Below are 19559 nucleotides of genomic sequence, written 5' to 3'. Positions count from 1 at the left end.
ATATACAGAAGGAAAAAAAGAAGAATTCACAATCTATTTTTCTCCCTCTGCCTGCTTTTAATATTCTCTAATACTAATTTTCAGCAATTTTATTATGGTGTGCATTATATCTTCCATTTTGCTCCTTATTGTGTTCACGGATGTTTTAAAATAACTTGAACATATTTATAATAGCTCTTTAAATGACCTTGCTTTCAATTTCAGTATCTCATTTCTGGGTCTGTTTCTTTTGGCTATGAGTCACATTTTCCTGTTTTTTACATTTCAGGTGATTTTTTATTGGGTACTAGGCATTGTGAATGTTATGCAGTTCAGTGCTAGATTTTGTTGTCTTTATTAAACAGTGTTGGACTTTGTTCGGGAAGAAAGATAAATTCTTTCTGGAACAGCATGGTCCATTTGAAACTTCCTTGATTTTGTCATGATCTCCACCTCCTCCCCTCCCCCAGTGTTAGTTATTGAGATACAGTTGCCATACACTCCTTATAAGTGTAAGGTGTAGAGCATAATGGCATGACTTGCATATATTATGAAATGATTACCACAGTAAGTTTAGTGAAGATCCATCTCATATAGGTACCCAAGAAAGGGCAAAAATGTTTTTTTTTTTCCTTGTGATGAGAATTCTTAGGATTCACTCTTAACAACTTTCAAATATGCCGTGTAGCCATGTCACCTGTATTCACCGGTACTTATTTATTTTCTAACTGCAAGTTTGTACCTTTTGACCAAATTCATACATGAAACTTCTTTATAATCTTTGTTTGAATAGGTTCAGAGTAGCCTTTACTCTAGGGCTAGTTTAGTTCTAGTACTGAGGGGTGACTGCTCTGGGGTCTCCCTCAATGCCCGGGGTATTCCCCAGGTGCTTTTTGTTCTGGTCGGTCAAAATTCAAACACCTCTCAGCCGTGTGAGCCTACAGATTCTCCAACTTTTTTGGTCTGATCTGATTGAGTTTTGCCCTATACATGCAATCCTTAGTATCAGCAACACAGTGGGAACACTATGCAAATTTCTGAAGCTCTTTTCTTTCTCACTGCCTCCTCCCATAGTCTGCCTACAAGTTCTAGTCGCCTCAGCCTCCTGAAATCCCGTGTGACTCTGTAGCCCAGCAAGACCTTCATGCTCACCTCAATCTCTCCAGATACCTGTCCTACACTCCCCATTGTCCAGTGTCTGAAGAAAGTTCTATCTTTCACAGTTCTCAGTTACTCCATCGTGACTGAGAGTGGAAGTCCTGAACTACTTTTAAAAATTACAGTATACCCGGAGTTACTCACATGATTTTGTTAAATTTCCCTCACTTTTTGGAGAACCTTCCCTTGCATTAACTGTTCATATATATTGTCCCATTTTACCTCATTCTCTTCCTTCCTCTTCTCTCGGTCACTAGAGGGGAGAGTCTTGAATAGATATTGGAAACAATATATATAGTAAGCATTTAATATTTTTTATATAATCCATTAAAAGGTATCTCTTCCCTTACCTCATTTTCCCCTTCTATTCTTGGGCCCAGATGCCAGCCTTACACTGATCATTTACACAGGCTCACCCTCAAATCTCTGAAAACAGCATGGAGAATTGAAGCATGAAGCTCTTATGTAGCTGGTATTTTGTCCTTTTAACCATGTGCTTGATCACTCTGTTCCTTTCAGGCCATGTCTAGATGGACAAGCTTTGCCTTATATAAGAGAAGGTTAAGCAGACAGTGTCTGAAGGAAGTAAACCCTGTCTTCTCTGGGTACTAGTTAGTCTTGGAGTCCCTGAACCTATTTGTTTCTTCTCATCTTCTGAGATGCAAATCTGTTAGTTACTGTATGCAAAGAAGTGCTGAAAATAACTCACCAAGACTTTGAACCTGGCTCTTCAAAGATCGCAGTGTGTATCTATCTGCCTAGATTGTTTTCGACAGTTATCTAATGAGTACCCTGCACAGTTGAGATGAATTTGGGTAGTTGAAATTCATTGCTAAATTGAACACACCTCGAAAGGACATTTTAGAATGGCTCAAACCTGATTTTTGAGAAATTAAAACTGTAGATTGTGTGTTTGGGAAGTAAAGTGACTTTCTTTCCTACCCTTTTAACCTTTTGCCCATCTTTTGTGCAGGACTTATTTTCTCAGCATCAGGGCTGAACCTGAGCAGTCTGTTCCTCATGCGATAGGACCTGACGGTGCCTAAGCTGTCGGTGCCTGTCACACAGCTGTCAGAACTAATGGCCCTCTCTGTGGCTATTGTCTCAGGGTCCCTGCTAAATTGGTGGACAGTTTTGTACGTAGAATTAACTGATGCAGTGAATGTAAAGTGGAGGAAGTGGTGGACAAAATAGAAGAGATCTTGGATTTCCTATTTTCCCTGTTTTAAAAGGTGTGACATTGTTTCAGCCGGGCCACTCATTCCTTGGTCATTTTCGCAGCTGATTCCAAATCACACTTAGCACCGCTGGCTCCATCCTGTATGCAGTATGCCTGTGGGTGTGTCCTCCTGCTGTGGTTTATCTTGAGTCCCCATTTTGCTTATTAGCCCCTTAAAGGCAGGACTTGGCTATGAGGGCTTTAGAAGCCTATCCAAATACTGGGAAGAGCGCTGGGTGTACTGTGATGGCCTGACTCTAATCTTATTGTGTGACCTTGAGAAATTCCTTTCCTTTTTGGTTGGGCCTGAGTGTTACTAAATTAGTCCACAAGCATGTTGAATGTTTACTGTTTCTTAGGACTCTGTTAGGCATTGTGGAGAGTCTATAATGTAACCGTGGGTCTCTTCCTCCAGGGTGCTAAGAATTTTGCTGTGACAGTTTCTGTAAAGAAATCAGTGGTGGTAGTAGCATGTTTGTTTTTCCAGGAAAGGGCCTGCCACTCTACCTTTCTACACCTACTAATGCATGAACTCTAAAGTAGTGTGTTCTTTCCACCATAGGAAATCCCTCTTTGAGGAGCCTGTAGAAGACATATTTGTTCCAGAAAGTGAGGGAGGAAAGAATTTGCTAACTTATGGCAGGACTTGGAATTTCAGGTTCTAAAAACAGTTATTTGTGGAGTTATATTAAAATGAAAGAGAATTAAGGTGGCTCAGTCGGTTAAGTGTCTGACTTTGGCTCAGGTCATGATCTCACAGTTCGTGGGTTCGAGCCCTACGTCGGGCTCTGTGCTGACAGCTAGTTCAGAGCCTGGAGCCTGTTTTAGATTCTGTACCTCCCTCTCTCTCTGACCCTCCCCTGCTCACACTGTCTCTCTTTCTTTCTCTCAGAAATAAATAAAACATTTAAAAATTTAAATTATAAAAAAACAAGTAAATAAAATGAAAGAGAATAATGATAATAATGAAGCATTCTCTGTGTATCAAGTAGTATGCTTGGACTTTATATCTATTGCCTTATTTAATCTGCATAACCAGCTCTCTCTAACGAACATTATTATAATCTCCATTTTACAGATGAGGAAACTGAGGTTCACCCAGCTCTACCCTCCTAATAAGTGGTGGACCTAGGAGGAGTCCAGGCAGGCTGACTCTAGAGCCATACTCTTTTAAAAAAAAAATTTTTTTTTTTATGTTTTATTTATTTCTAGGAGAGAGAGAGACAGACAGACAGCGTGAGCAGGGGAGGGTCAGAGAGAGAGGGAGTCACAGACTGAAACAGGCTCCAGGCTCCCAGCTGGCAGTCAGCACAGAGCCCGACGCAGGGCTCGAACCCACGAACCGCGAGATCATGACCTAAGCAAAAGTCGGACGCTTAACTGACTAAGCCACCCAGATGCCCCTAGAGCCATACTCTTTTAAATTAATATACAGTGTTTTGTTAGTTTCAGGTGTATGATATAGTGATCCAACGATTCCATACATTACTCAGTGCTTATCAAGATCAGCGCATTTTTTGGGACTCCTGGGTGGCTCAGTCAGTTAAGCGTCTGACTTCAGCTTAAGCCTGTGGGGCTCACGGTTTGTGCATTTGAGCCCCACGTCAGGCTCTGTGCTGACAGCTCAGAGCCTGAAGCCTGCTTTGGATTCTGTGTCTCCCTCTCTCTCTCTGCTCCTCCCCTGCTCATGCTCTGGCTCGCTCTCTCTCTCTCAAAAATAAATAAACATTTAAGAATAATAACAATAAATAAAAAATAGAAAGATAAGTGCACTTTTTAATATCCTGCATCTATTTCACCCAACCGCCACCTCCCTTCTGGTAACCACTAGTTTGTTCTTTCTAGTTAAGAGTCTGTTTTTTGATTTGTCTCTCTTTTTTTTCCCCTTTGTTTTTTGTTTTGTTTCTTAAATTCCACATATGTGTGAAATAGAGCCATACATTCTAACTATGTTATTTTGAAAATTATTAGCTCTTCATTGAAACTCTTCTTCAGGGTCTAAGCACAACTAGATCCAGTAGTGACCCAGCAAGGTCTTTACTTGGAGAACATCTTTGCAGTGCTTCTTGTTTAGCTAGTCTTGAATTTGGAAGACTAAATGCAGATTGTGGAGGAGGAAGAATTGTCTTTTTGCTTCTTTATCATCAGAATTCCACTTCCATGCAGTCCAGCACGGAGCAGAGCACCACTTAACTGTGAGAGTGCCACTGCCAACTGTCCTTAACACCGGTGAAACTGTAAGGTTAGGGCCAGGCCTTTATTGCTTCTGGGAGAAGAGAGGGTTATCCCTCATTAGGAGACATGTCACCAGTACTGGGAAAGGTACGGTTTGGGGAAAGTAGAGGAAAGATAAGAGGCTAGATTACGTCCTTCCGGCAAAAAATGAAGGATCTGACCTCCAATTTCTCTTCAGAGCTCTTTCCAAATTTTACAGAGCATTTCAGCCCTACAACAAATTCAGAAAAGGGAGCTAGGCAATGACTTGAGTCAGTCATTCTCATTTTTAGGGGAAAGGATATCTTCCTTTGAGTTTGAGGAAATGTACTGGGTAAAAGGGAAAAGGTTTCAGCCTGGGTGGCTGAGAAGTACCGTGTTTGACTTCCATTGTTCGACTTCCATTGTTCTTTCATGGACAATGAGAGGGAGGGCTTAGTCGCATCTGTCATAAAAATTGCCTGCAGGGGGGCCTGGGCGCTCAGTTAGTTAAGTGCCCTACTCNCCACGAACCGCGAGATCATGACCTAAGCGAAAGTCGGACGCTCAACCGACTAAGCCACCCAGGCGCCCCTAAGTGCCCTACTCTTGATTTCAGCTCACAGTTGGTCATGGAATCCAGCCCCCCTTCCCCCACCCTGTCAGGTTCAGTGCTGAGCGTGGAGCTTGCTTGAGATTCTCTCTCTGTCCCTCCCCTGCTAGTGTGAGCACATGCGTGTGTGTTCTGCCTCCCTCCCTCCCTTCCTCTCTCTCTCAAAAAAAAAAAAAATGTCCACAGCTACTTGACCATTTCTCTCCCCTCTAGCAGCCCATTTCCCACTGTCTGTTGTTGGAGACCTACTCTGCTCAGCACTGTTTCTTTAAAGATAAGACATTACACTAGAGCAGTGAACAGTTTAGAGCGGTGGGATGGAGAGCAAACCTTTTCATTCAGACCTTCTTGGTTCTCTGAGTACCAGGGTAGGTTTGTCCCAAGTCTAGAGCCATTGTGAGGGATGAACTTCATTTCCCAACAACTTGCTGTTCCTTCATTTTTTCTCCACCATCAGCTTGTATAATAAGCAGTATCCGGTCAACTGCTTCTAACTGATGGGAGGGAGAAGCAAAGGCAATATGCAGGCTTATGGCTGGGGATGCTCACCTTTGTGGCTTCAGAGCTTGATCTCTCCAGCTGTCTTTTCTTGCTTTGTGGGGGAAGAAAATGGAGCCAAAAAAATCATATTCTCTAACTAGTGAATAAACGTCTGAAATAGAGGAAATGGCCAGAGTCCATTGGGAGAGATAGATGGAGATTATCATGAAAATCCTCTAAAAAGCCTTTATCATCTTTCCTCCTTATAACTACTCTATCTGTTTCAAATCATCCAGAGATTAATTTTTCTATGAGTAGGGGGTTTGGCAGGGTTAAAACACAAGGTATGGAAGTGGGAACAGAGTGGCTACAGTCTCTTTTAGAGAATGGAAGATTGGCCTTGAGGTATGAGCATTCATTGTAGAATGTATTCTGGGATGCCTGGCTGGCTCAGTCAGTGGAGTCTGCAACTTGTGACCCTGAGATCAAGATTTCTTGATCTCGGAATCACGAGTTCAACCCCCCACGCTGGACACAGAGTTTACTTTTTTAAAAAAGAAAAAGGTCACGTGGTAGAAGGCATTCATTTCCAGCCACCCCAAGCCTGGAGACCACCTGATGGCTGCTGCCAAAGAAGCCCAATTGAGAGGCACCTGGATGGTCCAACTCTTGGTTTTGGCTCAGGTCATGATCTCAGGGTTTGTGAATTCAAGCCCCACATTGGGCTCTACTCTGTCAGCTTGGGATTCTCTCTCTCTCTCTCTCTCTCTCTCTCTCTCTCTCTCTCTCTCTCTCTCTCTCTCCTTCCCCTGCTTACACAATGCTCTCTCTTTCTCTCTCTCAAAATAAATAAACTTTACAAAAAATAATAAAGAAGTCCAGTTGAAGATTAAAGACCTTTGTATTTCAAGCTTCTCAATGAAACTTTAATACTAAGTAATTAAAATAGCAACCGAAACTAGACTTTGCTGATAATGAGTTTGGAGGGGTCTGTAAGGTTCGGGTGGTGGTTGATACCGATGACAGCAGGGCTGAGCAGAATCTTCCACTTCTAGTGGTGGAAATTGACAAGCCTGGAGCCCTGAGGGACCTGCTAATAATGAAAACTTAAACGTCAAGCCAGGCTTTCACCGGGTTACAGCTCTCCACAGTTTGTGCTTCCCACTTCTTAGGAGTGAGTTTGAATTCCTTGAATGTCCTCTGAAAGATTAAGTTTAGCCTGTAAACTAAGGAATGTGCCTCAGGTTAAACTAGCCTGCCAATACAGGAAGAGCACTGGATTGGGAGTCAGAAAATTCTGTTGTCTAATCCCTGCTTTGTGTTTTTGGATAACTTACAATCTTTCTCGACATCTGTTTCTTCATCTGTGAAATGAGGGCCATGGATTAGGTAGGTGATTTCAAAGGTTTCTTCCAGAACTGTTATTTCTATGGTCTGTCACCATGGTAACATTGGCAAAAGGAGGTAAGGTTGCCTTCCATACCACTGTTCTTATATATTAATGATGATGCCAGACCTCCCATCTGCTCTTCAGCCACCAGATTCATCTTTTTTAAATATATCAAGTATTTTCCTTTTTTTTAAGTTTATTTATTTTGAGAGCAAGAGAGAGAGAGCACACATACATGAGAGTGCAAACAGTAGAGAGGCAGAGGCGGAGGGAGAGAGAATCCCAAGCAGGCTGTGTGTTGTGGGTGCAGAGTGGAGCTCGATCCTACTAACCATGAAATCATGACCTGAGCTGAGATTGAGAGTGAGGCACTTAACTGAATGAGCCACCCAGGCACCCCTGCACCAAGTATTTTCTATTTCCAGTTCTTGTTTTGTTTTAGTCTCAATAACCTTCATTCATTGGCACCTTCTGTTGGTGAGATCTTATCATTTATATTTTATGTTTTTTATTTTATATATTATCTCTAATCTTCATATTATTCTAAGAAAATGGTATGATGATGACTGTTTGAAGATGAAGAAACTAAAGCTTCGGTCAAGGTCCTCTAACTATTAAATGATGATGCCAAGATTTGATTCCAGGTTTCTGTAATTCTGTAGCCTCTTTCTTCAGAAAAACAAAAAATAAACAAAAACTTTTTTTTTAGTTTATTTTGAGAGAGAAAGCGAGAGAGAGCATGGGAGGGACAGAGAGAGAGAGGGAGAGAGAATCCCAAGCTGGCTCCACACTGTCAGAGCAGAGACCTGTGCAGGGCTGGAACTCAGCAAACCATGAGATCATGACCTGAGCCAAAATTGAGCATCGGATTCTTAACTGAGCCACCCAGGCGCCCCTCTGTAGCCTCTTTGTATTACATCCCACTGCAATCTTGATAGGTTCCATGTTTATTTCCTATTCTGTAAAATGTCTCTAAGTATCTCTATGGGCATCTTGTGGTTTCATCCTCATTTGGCAGCCTGGTTCTAGGAAGGCCTGCATGTTGCCCTGGCTGGGACCAGGCTGGTGGCAGCCTTACATACTCTCCCCAAATAGGTTATGCTGTAGATGTCAGTTCAGATTAAGAAGGCAGTGAATACAAGTTTGCTGTCAGGTCACATCCTATTACTTAGTTGTCTGCTAATTCTCATTCTGGGAATGCAATCCATCAGAGATTTGAGACTAAGCAATTTTTCAGGAACAAGGCAAACCCTCTGACCTCAAGATGGGATAGCCATTGCCAAGAACTTTTCCATTTGTGATTCTCCTTTGCTGCTGTCATTAGGCCAGAAGTTATTTCCCATTTCAAAGGCTCTGCTAAAAATATGATGCACAGGCTACTGAATAGTCTATAGGGAATGCCTATCATATGTGCTTGGAGAAGGGGTGTGTATGTGTGTGTGAAACCTTATCAGCAATTTTGCACTAACTTTGTGCACTGGGATCTTTCTCCCTCCTGATCCTGATGTGGCCAAGAGCTTCACAACCTGTATTATGCAAAACTGGCCTCTGTGAGCATCTCTGCTCAGTTTTTCTTTAGTATAACTTGTATTCCCTTGCACCACACCAACACTGTTAGGCAGTGGGGACTGAACATTCTCTGACTTCTGGTTGATACATTGCAAGTTACATTCAGGATGGTGGGATCATTATGGAAAACCTGCTTTTATATGGAATAGAGAAATTAGGTTTTTTCTTTACCAGAATCTGAATGAAGATGTGCAAGGCCCTAGCTCCTGGTTTATGGTTAGAACTATCTGGGGATAAGAACTACCAAAAGCCTATTGTTGCCAGAAATAACTTTGCATTGTAAAGTTAGTAAGCACTTACTGACTATTCCTTATGTGCAAGACATTGGACAGTTATTTCATGTCATCCTTATATCAGCTTATATATCCTTATATCAGGTTATAGTATAGGTAGGATAAGTGAGGCTCAGAGATTAAGTGATGTAGCTAAGTGTACATAGCTTGCTAGTGGTTGATCTGGGACCAGAATGTCTCTCGAGCCTTAAAGCCTATGTCAGGTGCTTTTTCTCTAGAGACTCCAGGGGAGGGGTTTAAGTTTGCCCCCAAATCCCCAGTTTATTCTTCTCTCACCTGAGGCAAAGCGTTTCAAGGCAAATGAGAGGGTATAGAATCTTTGAAACTGAGGCCATTTTGTGTCTTCCACTTAAATCCAGAAGATGTTCCTTTGTGGTGAAGAATTATTCATGCACATAGGCTCTTTGGGTTATTTTGAAATAGGTAAGTACTTCCTGAGCTGTGAAGACAGTTACTCTCGAGTCCCAGGAGCTGTCCAGGTAGCTGTATACCCGCTGGGGTGATAGTGTTCCTATCAGTTGTATGTTACTTTTAGGAATCAAAATGTTTACTCCATGTCCTTTTAGGAAGGTGAGTTCAAATTCTGTTTTATAGAGAGAAATGGGCTGAGGCTCAAAAAGGTTAGGTAAATTGTCTGAGATCCATAGTAAGAGTGGGATTCTCAGTTCAGTTTTCTTTCTTTTTTAATGTTTTATTTATTTCTGAGAGAGAGAGAGACAGCGTGAGCAGGAGAGAGTTAGAGAGAGAGGGAGATACAGAATCTGAAACAGGCTCCAGGCTGTGAGCTAGCCATCAGCACAGAGCCCAGCACGGGCTTTGAACCCACAAACCATGAGATCATGACCTGAGCCGAAGTTGGAGGCTTAACCAACTGAGCCACCCAGGTGCTCCAATCAGTTCTTTTTCTATCTGGTCCCTTGCCAGCACCCAGGCTCCTGTCTACTGAGGGCCATACATGAGGGTGTAAGGACTCCTTAGAGAACATGTGGCTGGTCAGTGCTTTTCTGACTTTGAACCTGCCTGGAGCTGAGATGATGGACATGGCTCTAGGAAGCCCACAAGCCCGGCAGCTGATGAAAGAAGGTGGGCTTGCACTTGGGAAATAGACTGTTACCTGATGGACTGGGGAGGGACCTCAGCCTAGGAGGTAACTTTGGAGTGGCCAGGAAGCCAGAGACTGAGGCTGCAAATCATAAAGCCTAAGGTCTTTAGACACAAGCACTCTGGGAGATTGTCTTCTGCCTCATTGCTGCCCTCTGCCACATCCCAGGCCAGTGTGAGGCCCAAATGGGACATGTTCCTAAAGTCTGAAGCTCCAGAAAGCAAAGTCGCAGAATAGGAAGTAGCCCTCATGTTCCAAAGCCCCAAATGGGCAGGAGTCCAGACTTGAACTTAGAATATCTTCTTGTCTTGGAAATCTAAGAGAGGTGATGAGGGCAGGAAATGGCAGAAGTTGGTGAACTGAAAGGCATCTTGCCCCTGTGAAAAAGAAAGAAAAGAAGTAAAGTCTGGACAAGAGGAGAGTTGAGATCATGCACTGAGTTCAGCCAAGGCTTTGGTTTTCTTCCAAGGAGCCAATAGTTCAAAGGCCTTCTCTGTTTCGCCTTCCTTTAAGAAATAGAACTGAGTTCTTCTGCCAAAAAGCCAACTTTGTTGGGAATGAAAAATATCTGTTTCTAGACCTTCCACTTGGCCATGGCAAGAGGAAAAGCCCAGGTGATCAAGGCAGCATTGCCTGAGGCCTGAGGCTCTCAGTATGTAGCATCTCTGACATGGTGCACCTTCGTCTTCGAATTGGCTTTAGCCTGGTATTTGTCAAACCTGATACCCCTTAGGGAAGACTGAGCCCAGGATACTGGCTCATAGGCATTGCTGAGGCTGCCCAGAGTTCGGGATTAGAGAAAGCATGGAATATCCTGTTCTGCCTGGTTGCTGGGGGCCCAGTTCCATCTTGGAGTTTTGATTTTTTGGAGGGTTTGAGCCATTCACTTCTGAGCCAAGACCTTGGCGATAGATAGTTCAGCCACAGGCACAGCCCACATGCATGATAGAGCTGGGTTACTTTGTGAGTGACAGCCATTGCTGATAACTGGTCCTGCTGACAGAGCTGACAAGTGGAATTAGAAGCAAAGGAGCCAGTACATAATAGGGTCTGTGGGACATAGCCAGGCAGGGTAACCTTGAGGAACTGGGTGTCGGGAGGAAAGGAGACTGAGCCTGGAGCCTAGGCCAGACCTTTGCCTTAGCTGTCCCTTCCCCCACAAACTTGAGGACACAAGCCCTCCTTGTGTTCTCCATCTGTACTCTCCCCTCAGAATTTCTTGGCAAGCAGAAGTGTTTTCTATCAAGTGACATGTGCCCTGGCACGAGATTGAATTGGTGAGAACCTCCCAGAGGTACTTCTGTGCCCTTCAGGAGGCCATCCTCAGTCCCTCTGACCAGTCCTGATTCTAGCTTATTTCCTTCATCCTGCCCTACCTTCTATTAGAATTAAGTCTTGGGGCGCCAGTGTGGCTCAGTCGGTTAAGTGTCCGACTCCTGATCTCAGCTCAAGTCATGATCTCACTCTTTGGGAGATCAAGCCCCAAGTTGGGCTCTGCATTGAAAGCACAGAACCTGCATAGGATTCTCTCTCTCTCTTTCTCTCTCTCTCTCAAAATAAATAAACTTAAAAAAAAAAAGTAAGCCTCACTCATTCCTCCCAAACTCCTTACTGAGCTGGGAGTTCTCCATAATGTCATAGACTTCCCTCCCTAGTTAGGTCAAGTTGCAAAATAGCTACCACCCCGAGTACCGCAGTGAACAGTCATTCCATCTCCTGGTCTCTCCTTTCTGCCCAGCTCTTTTCTAACTTGAATGTAGTGCCTTTCTCCTTGAGCGTCCTTGGCTTTGATTCATGATCTTATCAACTGAAGTCACATCAGAACTTCCTTTTGGAAACACAGAGATCCAAGGTTCCTGGAGTCAGTGGAGGTCTGAATCCACCCCACTCCCACAGATAGAGGAAGGGGAGAGACCCCTCATCAGAACAAAAGATGCACTTGGCTTTAGCTTAGTCAAGAAAGTGTGCCCTACATCACAAGGCTGGGAGGCCCAAAAGTTCGATCCAGGCAGTGGATAGGAAGACTGAGTTGGCATTGAGAGCTGAAAACAAGTGGCAGATGGTGCCGAGGAACATCCCGGGACTGAAGAAATGTGGTTCCCAGAAAGGGAAAAGGAAGGAGCTATTGGCAAAATCTTACTCAGCAACTGTGACAGCCTGGCCAAAGAAAGCTGCAGAATATGGCTGGGAGCACATTTGTGGTCTGGGGACACTGCTGGGCCGAGACACCCACTGTTCTGCACTTCTTCTTGTGCTCTTCACCACACCCAGAGTAAACAGCTCTGGAGGCCGGGCTGGATGGGTCAGGAAAAGCCAGGAATAGAGGAGATTAGAAAATGGTCCCCGAAACCTGAGAAATTGCTCTGTGGCCAGGCTTTTTTCTGGGTGATAAGTAGTAAGCATGGTCTCTTGGAGGTGTTGCCCCAGATTGAATCCAACCCCATAGGGCAGCCAGAGGGGCCTGGGGACCAAGAGACCTGGGGTTTGAATGGCCTAAGCCCTGCCTGGCCTTTGACCTCCCGCAGGTGCTGGAGGTTGTACGAGCCAACTATGACACACTCACACTGAAGCTGCAGGATGGCCTGGACCAGTATGAGCGCTATTCGGAGCAGCACAAGGAAGCTGCCTTCTTCAAGGAGCTGGTGAGTCTGCCGCACCTCCATCCCCGCCTGTGTCTCCTGAGGGCCCTTTCCCAGCCGGTGTGTTGTACCGCACAGGTGGGCATCCGAGGGAACAATCACAGTTTGCCAAAGGCTGATGAAGTAAGACTTGAGGAGTCTGCTGGGATTGGGTGTGCGCCTTGTCTCCTAAAGCAGTCCAGGACCAGGCAGCGAGAGAAGATACTCCCCAGGGTGCTGGTGCCAAGCGGGGAAGTGTGAGAAGCCTGAGGCGGCATTGCCCATCTCGCTCCTGCAGCCATGGAGACGGCCCTTGCACAGCTCCAGCTGGGCCTGGGGTTTGACGTGTGTTCCCAGTGGCAGCTCTGGCTCATTACTCCTTATCCTGTCCTCCAAGCAGCTAATGGGAGTCATTGATTCTTCTCCTCCTTATGCAGTCACTTCTTCCTAAATTCCTCCCTGGCTCCTGGTCCAAGTGCCCTCCCGATCCAGTTCTCCAGTCTTCACTCCTCTCCCCTACCCCCACTTTCCCGTCACTCAGCTTCCTGCAGCCCCCACCCTTGGCCACCTGGAGCCAGTGAGCATTTGCTCTGCCTCCTCCTCCACCTCCCAGTCAGCCCTGCCACAGACCTGGGCTCTCCCCGTTGGTGGTCTCTCTCCTGACCTCTGCTCAGAGCTGCTCTCAGAAAACCGGGGCCTGCCGGTGTCAGCCCTGCCGCTCCACCAGCCTGGCTGTACGTGAATGCCGTGGCTGGGGGCTGAGACCAGAACACGCTGCACCTGCTTCCCGTCACCTCAGCCCTCCCACTGCTGGGGCAGAACTCCCCTCAGCCCAGCTTTTACCTCCCCACGCCAAATTTGTGCGGAAGGTGCTGGGTGGTAGATGATCTGTCTTATGCGAGACACAGCCCTACTCTGAACTGGACCTGAGATTCCTGAGATTTTGGGCTTCACCAGGGCAAGGGAGATCTGCTCTGCAAGTGAGTGAGTTGGAAGCAGGGAAGCCATTAATATAAAGAGGTAGCAAGCAGAGTGGAGTATATTTATGGGGTCACATATACTTGTGGCAAGTCTTTAAGTTGCTGTGGGGGATTACTGGGAGCCTAGACTTCACAAAGAGAGTAAGTCATTGGAGAGAAAAAGGTTGTGGAGGAGTTAGGGGAGCTCTCTGCCTCTGACCCTTTGGTACTAGCCTCTACCTGACTCTGTTCTCCTTGTATCTGTACCCCTGGCACCAGGGAGCGAAGAGGGTCTGGTTGGGCTTGGAGCTGATGAGCCAGAGCCGCCCGCTGTTGGCCCTTGCCTCTGCCTCCTACCTGATGGCTTCATTATGTTTCCCGTAGCTAAGCAGAAACTGAAGGAAAGCTCCCTGGTCTTTGGGGCCCAGGACAGATACACATGCTTTTTCTCCTCCTTCCACCGCTTTGTCTCTCATACAGCATTCACTTCCATTTCCCATGAAGAGCATTCCTTCCAGAGCGTGCTGGATTCCTCCTAGAACCCACTCAGAGTAGAGAGTTGGGCCCTTTGACCCCTTCTCCACAGTCCTTTCCCCACTGACACAGGCAGCGCTTCCTGCAGGGCTCTCCATCTGTGGGGAGGGAGCGTGAGGGGAGCAGTGGGGACACAGCAGCGGTATGCCGCAGACACCCCTTTGAAGCCGGGGGGCTTCTCTGTGGTATGGTATTCTCTGTGCCGGACTGGCAGTTAAGAAACCAGGGTCCTGCTTCCAAGCCTGGGACTCACAAGCTGTATGACCTGCTCCTGGTCCTTGGCCTCTGGGGATCGTCCTCCTGCCATCAGTGCCAGACGGGGGCTGTGTCTCCAGGTGTTCTTTCCAAGCCAGGAAAGTGGATAGATACAGAGAGAGAGTGAGGAAATGAGAAATGCATTCTCTGGCCTCATTTTCTCCTCCTCTATCAGACCACTGACCAGACCAGTCCCCCTCTGCAAGGCTGAGGCAAGGACAGAGGCCTGCCCTCACCCTCCTTCCCTGCCGGTGCTCTCTTCTCCTCAGGTGCCCTCCTGCTCTTCTCACATCTGTCTCTCAGCCCTGCTTTCTTCCACTTACCAGCTTATCATGGAACTATTTGCTCACTTGCCTGCAGGGATGATAGCTGTTAAGGGTTCATTTCCTGAGAGAAACTTGTAGCATTGCATCTTGGCCTTGTCCCTCGGGCACTGCCCTCTGTTGTTTGTAACCAAGTCTCTCCTTGTTTTCTCTCTGCCTGTGCCCTCTTACCTTCCCCCACCCTTTCCCAGGTTCGATCCATTAGCACCAACGTCAGGAGAAATCTGGCCTTCCACACACTCAGCCAGGAAGTCCTGCTCAAGGAGTTCTCCACTATCTCCTGAGGCCACGCGTATCTGAGCAGCTGCCGACTGCCCTTACCCACGCGAGGCTCCCGGGCTGGAGGGGGACTGCGGGGAGAGGGGCTGTCCCCTAGGCTGGAGAATAACACAGAGACCGAGTTCTCTTGGTGAAGGCCGTGCTTCGGTGGATCTGGACGGCAGGGGCCAGGAGGGGCAAAGCAGGGGTACTCTTATTTGGGGAGGGTTTGGGTGGGCACAGGGAGAAGCCTTCAAGAATGTGGGGACTTCCAGCATGGGCTCCCTGGATACCCCCTCACATTTTCAACGGAGATTACAAGTTGTGGCTGCTGCCTGCCTTTCAGGGGCTGTTGGGGCAAGTCTTAGGGTGAGGCCAGCTTCCTGCGGGCTGTGGCTCTCTGAGGCGTCTGAAAACAGACCAACTCTCAGATGTAGGTGGAGCCAGCTCTGCTTTCTTTGGGCCCAGGGCTGAGCTGAGCTTGAAATCTGTGTCCCCTGCCCTTGGTGGCACGCTGTCCAGTCATGAGGACCCTTAGCTCAGCTCAAGGTAGGGTAGGAACGGAGGACCTTTTCTGCCTTCTCCATCTGGGAGACCAGTGCCCTGCTGTCCAGCCACCACTTTCTGGATTTGATTCTTGGCACCAGGAGTGCCTGTTAGCTTTCCCCTGCCTTCCAACCCATTGACTCATCAGCACCATAGGGTCACAACCTGAGCTTTTCATTTTCAACCTGGTTTAAACTGTCTTTAGGGTGTGTGTGTGAAATAAACATTGACAGGTTTTCTGGAGCCCTCAGGTGCCTACTTTGCTGGTTCCCTTTCCAGCAGCGTCCCCACCTCCCCAGTCACCTTCTCCTCTGGAAGCCTCTCCTGCCTCTGCTGAGCTCCCCTCCACGTGTTCCACCCCCTCACCCGGCTGTTGTTTACATCCAGCCTGCCTAAGAATTTCCTCTAGGGAGGAATCTGTTCCTGCTGTGGTCTGGTGCCTGGAAGGGAGAGAGCTGCTGGGAGGCAGGGTGCCCTCCATCTGAAAGGGGCCAGGTGAGCATCCTGGAGAGGCCATTCTGTCTACTCGTGTTCTGGCCGGAGCCACAGGCAAGTCTCCTGGCCATTGGGAAGTTGGCCCATGGTTCCTCCTCTGGACAGGCCCCGTGGGACTACTGTAGGCTTTCCCTACCCCACTGCTGCCTTCCAAGTAGCTGCTGGTCCGAGATGCACCACCCCTCTCCACCCCCCTTCTAAAGCACTTTCTAAAGCCCTCAGGCTGGTGGGGAACAGGCAGCATAAGAAGACTCTGGGAGTAAGTGCATGGACCCAGCAGTGAGAGCAGGGCTGGGACCTCCCTGGCTGCTGTTCCGCTTAGCTTCCAGGCTCTGTAGGACACTTGCCTTCCCTGGGCACCAGAGTTCCGGCTCCAGCGCTGAGCAGATAATGCACTAGTTCCAGAGGACCCACCAGCATGCTGCCATGAACAGATGCAGATTCCTAAGAGATCAGGGGCTGGGTCATCTGGTCACTGGATGGGTAGCTCAGCCTGGGGCAGTTAGTGTTCTCCACAGTGATAAACCCCGGAGGAGCTGGAGCTGGAAGCTGGTAGCAAGTTGAAGTTATTAAAAATGGATTTGTATGGGACAGTCTTTTTAGTGTCTTTTGTTTGTTTTTCTTCATCTCTGTTACTCAGAACTCATTTCCCAAAGACCCCTGCCTACCCTCACTCTCCTCCTAAGTCTCCCGGCCCTGGTAGAAGCCACTTAGGTTCAGACAGGTGCAGCCTCCCTTGCCTTCGCTGCCTGTGGATTCCTTGCCTATGAAGTGAACAAGGCCATGAAGCTGTAGCGAAGGCCTCCTTGCCTTCCATTGTAAAGGCCCATCTCTTAGCCCATTTGCATATATACCTGTTCTAAGAACTCCAAAGCGGAGTCCCATCGTTTCCTAGCATTCGACCATAAAAGGAGCTGCCCATGCTCTGTCCGTGTCCCAGCGGCTATGCTGTGTCTGTGAGGGACCTTCCAGAGCCAGGGGAGAGCTAGAAGCAGGGCATTGCTCCCAAAGACAATCCTTTTAGCTGCTTGTCCCCCTCTCACTCCTGAACTTCCACAATTCCTGCTGAGTTAATTGAATCAAGTGCTTGGAAATTAAATCTGGTTGAAGACATTAAATGTGCTGGGGTCACTTTAGCTGAAGCTGTCACTTTCAGGAGGTCATTCCTCCAGAGGAGCCATTGGGCAGAGGGGAGGACACACGGAACACTACCACCACGCCACCCAGGCCCACCAGACACTGTCCCCCCCTTCCTTCTGGTGGGTTGGGGGCTCTTGGGCTAGGAGGCCAGTAAAGAGCCCAGAGAAGGTCAAAGAGGCTTAGTCACTCAGTAGCTGTTTCTGGGAGCTGGAGGCAGCCCAGGTCTGTGATGGCTCCTGGCTTCAGGAAACGAGCTAATCCTTCTAAGGGAAGGGAGCCTGATAACAAAGGCATTTCTTACCCACTCTGTATCCTCACCAGTATCCACACTCAGTCACTTCATATCTGCAAAACAAAAGGAATCTAGAACAGGGCAGTTGACCAGAGAAGGGCCGCCAAGTTGAAAAGGAAAAAAAAGGAACAAAAGAACAAGAGAAGTCCTGGGAAAGTCTTGTTTTCCTGTTCTTCTCAGTGGTCCAATGGAGGTCATTAGATCGCTGAGAAGGCACCCTCACCGCGAAGGGGGCCCGGGAGATCAGGTCCTGCAGTGGGTGAGGGTTGGGGTCTTTACGAGAGACCTTTGTCCTGAGATGAGCCTGATAGAGGCTAGGTTGACCTTTGCTCTTCATCCCTAACCCCCTCCGAGCAAGGTGGGCACTGGTAGGGGGCCACAGAGACCCACACTTGGGAGGAGAACCACATAGAAAATAGGGGCTGGCGTGGAGACTGACCGGACAGAGCGCTTACCCACCTACCCTGGCCCATGCTGATGGTGGGGGAAGGAGTGCCTGAAGGTTTGGGAGCAGGGGATTCCTCACCGTGGGGCCTTACGGGCCCTGCTCCCTCCTCCACCATCAGGAACCACAGCTCCAGGTTTAGGGGGTAGTGTTGCTGTAGAACTAGTCTCCCTCCCCGCACTTCCCAGCTCACCCTTTCACCGGGATCCTCCCCCAAGCTGCTAAGAGGAGGGGGCGGGGGTAGGGGGAGCCAATCCCGGCAGCGCCAAAGGGGGGAGGCGGCGGTGACAGCCGCGGGGAGGGGGCGGGAGGAGAGAGGCGGCTTGGCTCCAGCTCTGTGCTTAGCTCCGCTCTGCCTCCGGCTCTGCGCTCACCTACTGCCCAAGCTTCCCGCTCCTGCCCCAGGACCCCAGGCGGGACCCCAGGCGGGACCCCAGCCCATTCCAGACTCAGCCCCAGCCCAGACAGCGTGCAACGCCGCCAGGGGGCGCCGTGTGAGCACCCTATCTTGGCTACCCGGCGCCCCCTCCCACGGCCCAGGCGGGACGGGACGGGGGCGCCGGGGGCCATGCGGGGCCAGGGCCGCAAGGAGAGTTTGTCCGATTCCCGAGACCTGGATGGATCCTATGACCAGCTCACAGGTGAGTCAGGGANCCCCCCCCCCCCCCCCCCCCCCCCCCAGACCCTTAAGCCTCTCTGACCCTGGCCAGGCCCTTACTCACACTCTGCCCCATTCCCAGGCACCCTCCTGTTCTGGGCAGCAGGACACCGAGGGTTCAAAGCCTTGGGTCCCCTGGGGGGGACTAGCAGGCAGGTGGGGAGAGGCAGCAGGTGTGGGCGTGTGTGACACAAAGCTAGGAGAGTGTCTGGAGTGGGAGGTGTTACGTGCGTGAGCGCCTGTCATTCTTTGTGTGTGTCTCTGTGTGTCTCTGTGTGTGCCTGCGAGCACAGTCTCCCTCGGCTGGTTGCCATGTGCCCTAGGCTCGGTGACAGGGTGAGTGTGATTTTGTTGGCTGTGCGATTGTATGATCTTATCAGATGTTTGAGCGACATTGTGTCGGAAGCTTACAAATGTAGTTGTTTTGACCATGTGTCTCTGTTCTGTGTGCAATTCTGTGCTTGGAGTGTGTGCTTCCGTATGAAGTGGCTTGTGACTATCAGAATGGTCAGGACTTCACTTTATGGTGGTAGGTCTCCTGTGACACTTTATGACTCTGAAACTACTGGTGCGAGCATTTGTTAAAGTAGGTTGTATTGTGTTTTGTGATTGTGAGACTATGCAGATTATATTTGGCCTTTCATGCTGATTGTGGACTTTCAAGTGGTAATGTCTGCAATGGGATTCTGTGTCTGTGATGTGTCTTACCCTTGCTGCCTCTCTGGCTTCCTGGTGCAGAAGGACGCCTTTACTGCCCACCACTTTCCCCCCACTTTTTTTCACAAACAGACCAGGTGGACCCAAGGAGGGACTCCACTGTCCAGCTGCCCAGCCTGGCTCCCGGAAACGTCACCTGGCCCTTGTGGGGAAGATTTGGCTAGTGTTTGGTCACTGCCCTGCCCCCTGCAAAAGTACTCAGATCATTCTTTCAATTGAAGCTCCTTTAACCCTCAACCGCCCTCCCAGAAAGAACTTCACCCAATCCTGAAGGAAAACACCCTCCCTTGCTTCCCCTCCAGACCCAAAGTCAGAAGCTCTGG

At 48.3% G+C, this 19559-nt stretch overlaps 2 protein-coding genes across 8 annotated transcripts in view; both read left to right on the top strand.

Annotated features, from left to right (window-relative positions):
- ARMH3 (armadillo like helical domain containing 3) overlaps nucleotides 1–15732 on the top strand; it is a 170625-nt gene extending 154893 nt beyond the window's left edge. The window contains exons 25-26 of the mRNA XM_077748423.1: nucleotides 12522–12638; nucleotides 14877–15732. Coding sequence (XP_077604549.1) covers nucleotides 12522–12638; nucleotides 14877–14969 — 210 coding nt within the window. The 3' untranslated portion in view covers nucleotides 14970–15732. The remainder of the gene's footprint in view (nucleotides 1–12521; nucleotides 12639–14876) is intronic.
- A 2480-nt stretch (nucleotides 15733–18212) lies between these two features.
- Nucleotides 18213–19559, top strand: part of KCNIP2 (potassium voltage-gated channel interacting protein 2) — a 19798-nt gene continuing 18451 nt past the window's right edge. For all 7 annotated transcript variants that reach the window (XM_077748413.1, XM_077748418.1, XM_077748414.1 and 4 more), the window contains exon 1: nucleotides 18213–18502. In XM_077748413.1, the coding sequence (XP_077604539.1) occupies nucleotides 18430–18502 (73 nt within the window). In that variant the 5' untranslated portion in view covers nucleotides 18213–18429. The remainder of the gene's footprint in view (nucleotides 18503–19559) is intronic.

This window comes from Crocuta crocuta, unplaced genomic scaffold (genome assembly GCF_008692635.1).
Source record: "Crocuta crocuta isolate KB4526 unplaced genomic scaffold, BGI_CrCroc_1.0 scaffold619, whole genome shotgun sequence".
Lineage (NCBI taxonomy): Eukaryota > Metazoa > Chordata > Mammalia > Carnivora > Hyaenidae > Crocuta > Crocuta crocuta.
This window is presented reverse-complemented; position numbering and strand designations above follow the sequence as displayed.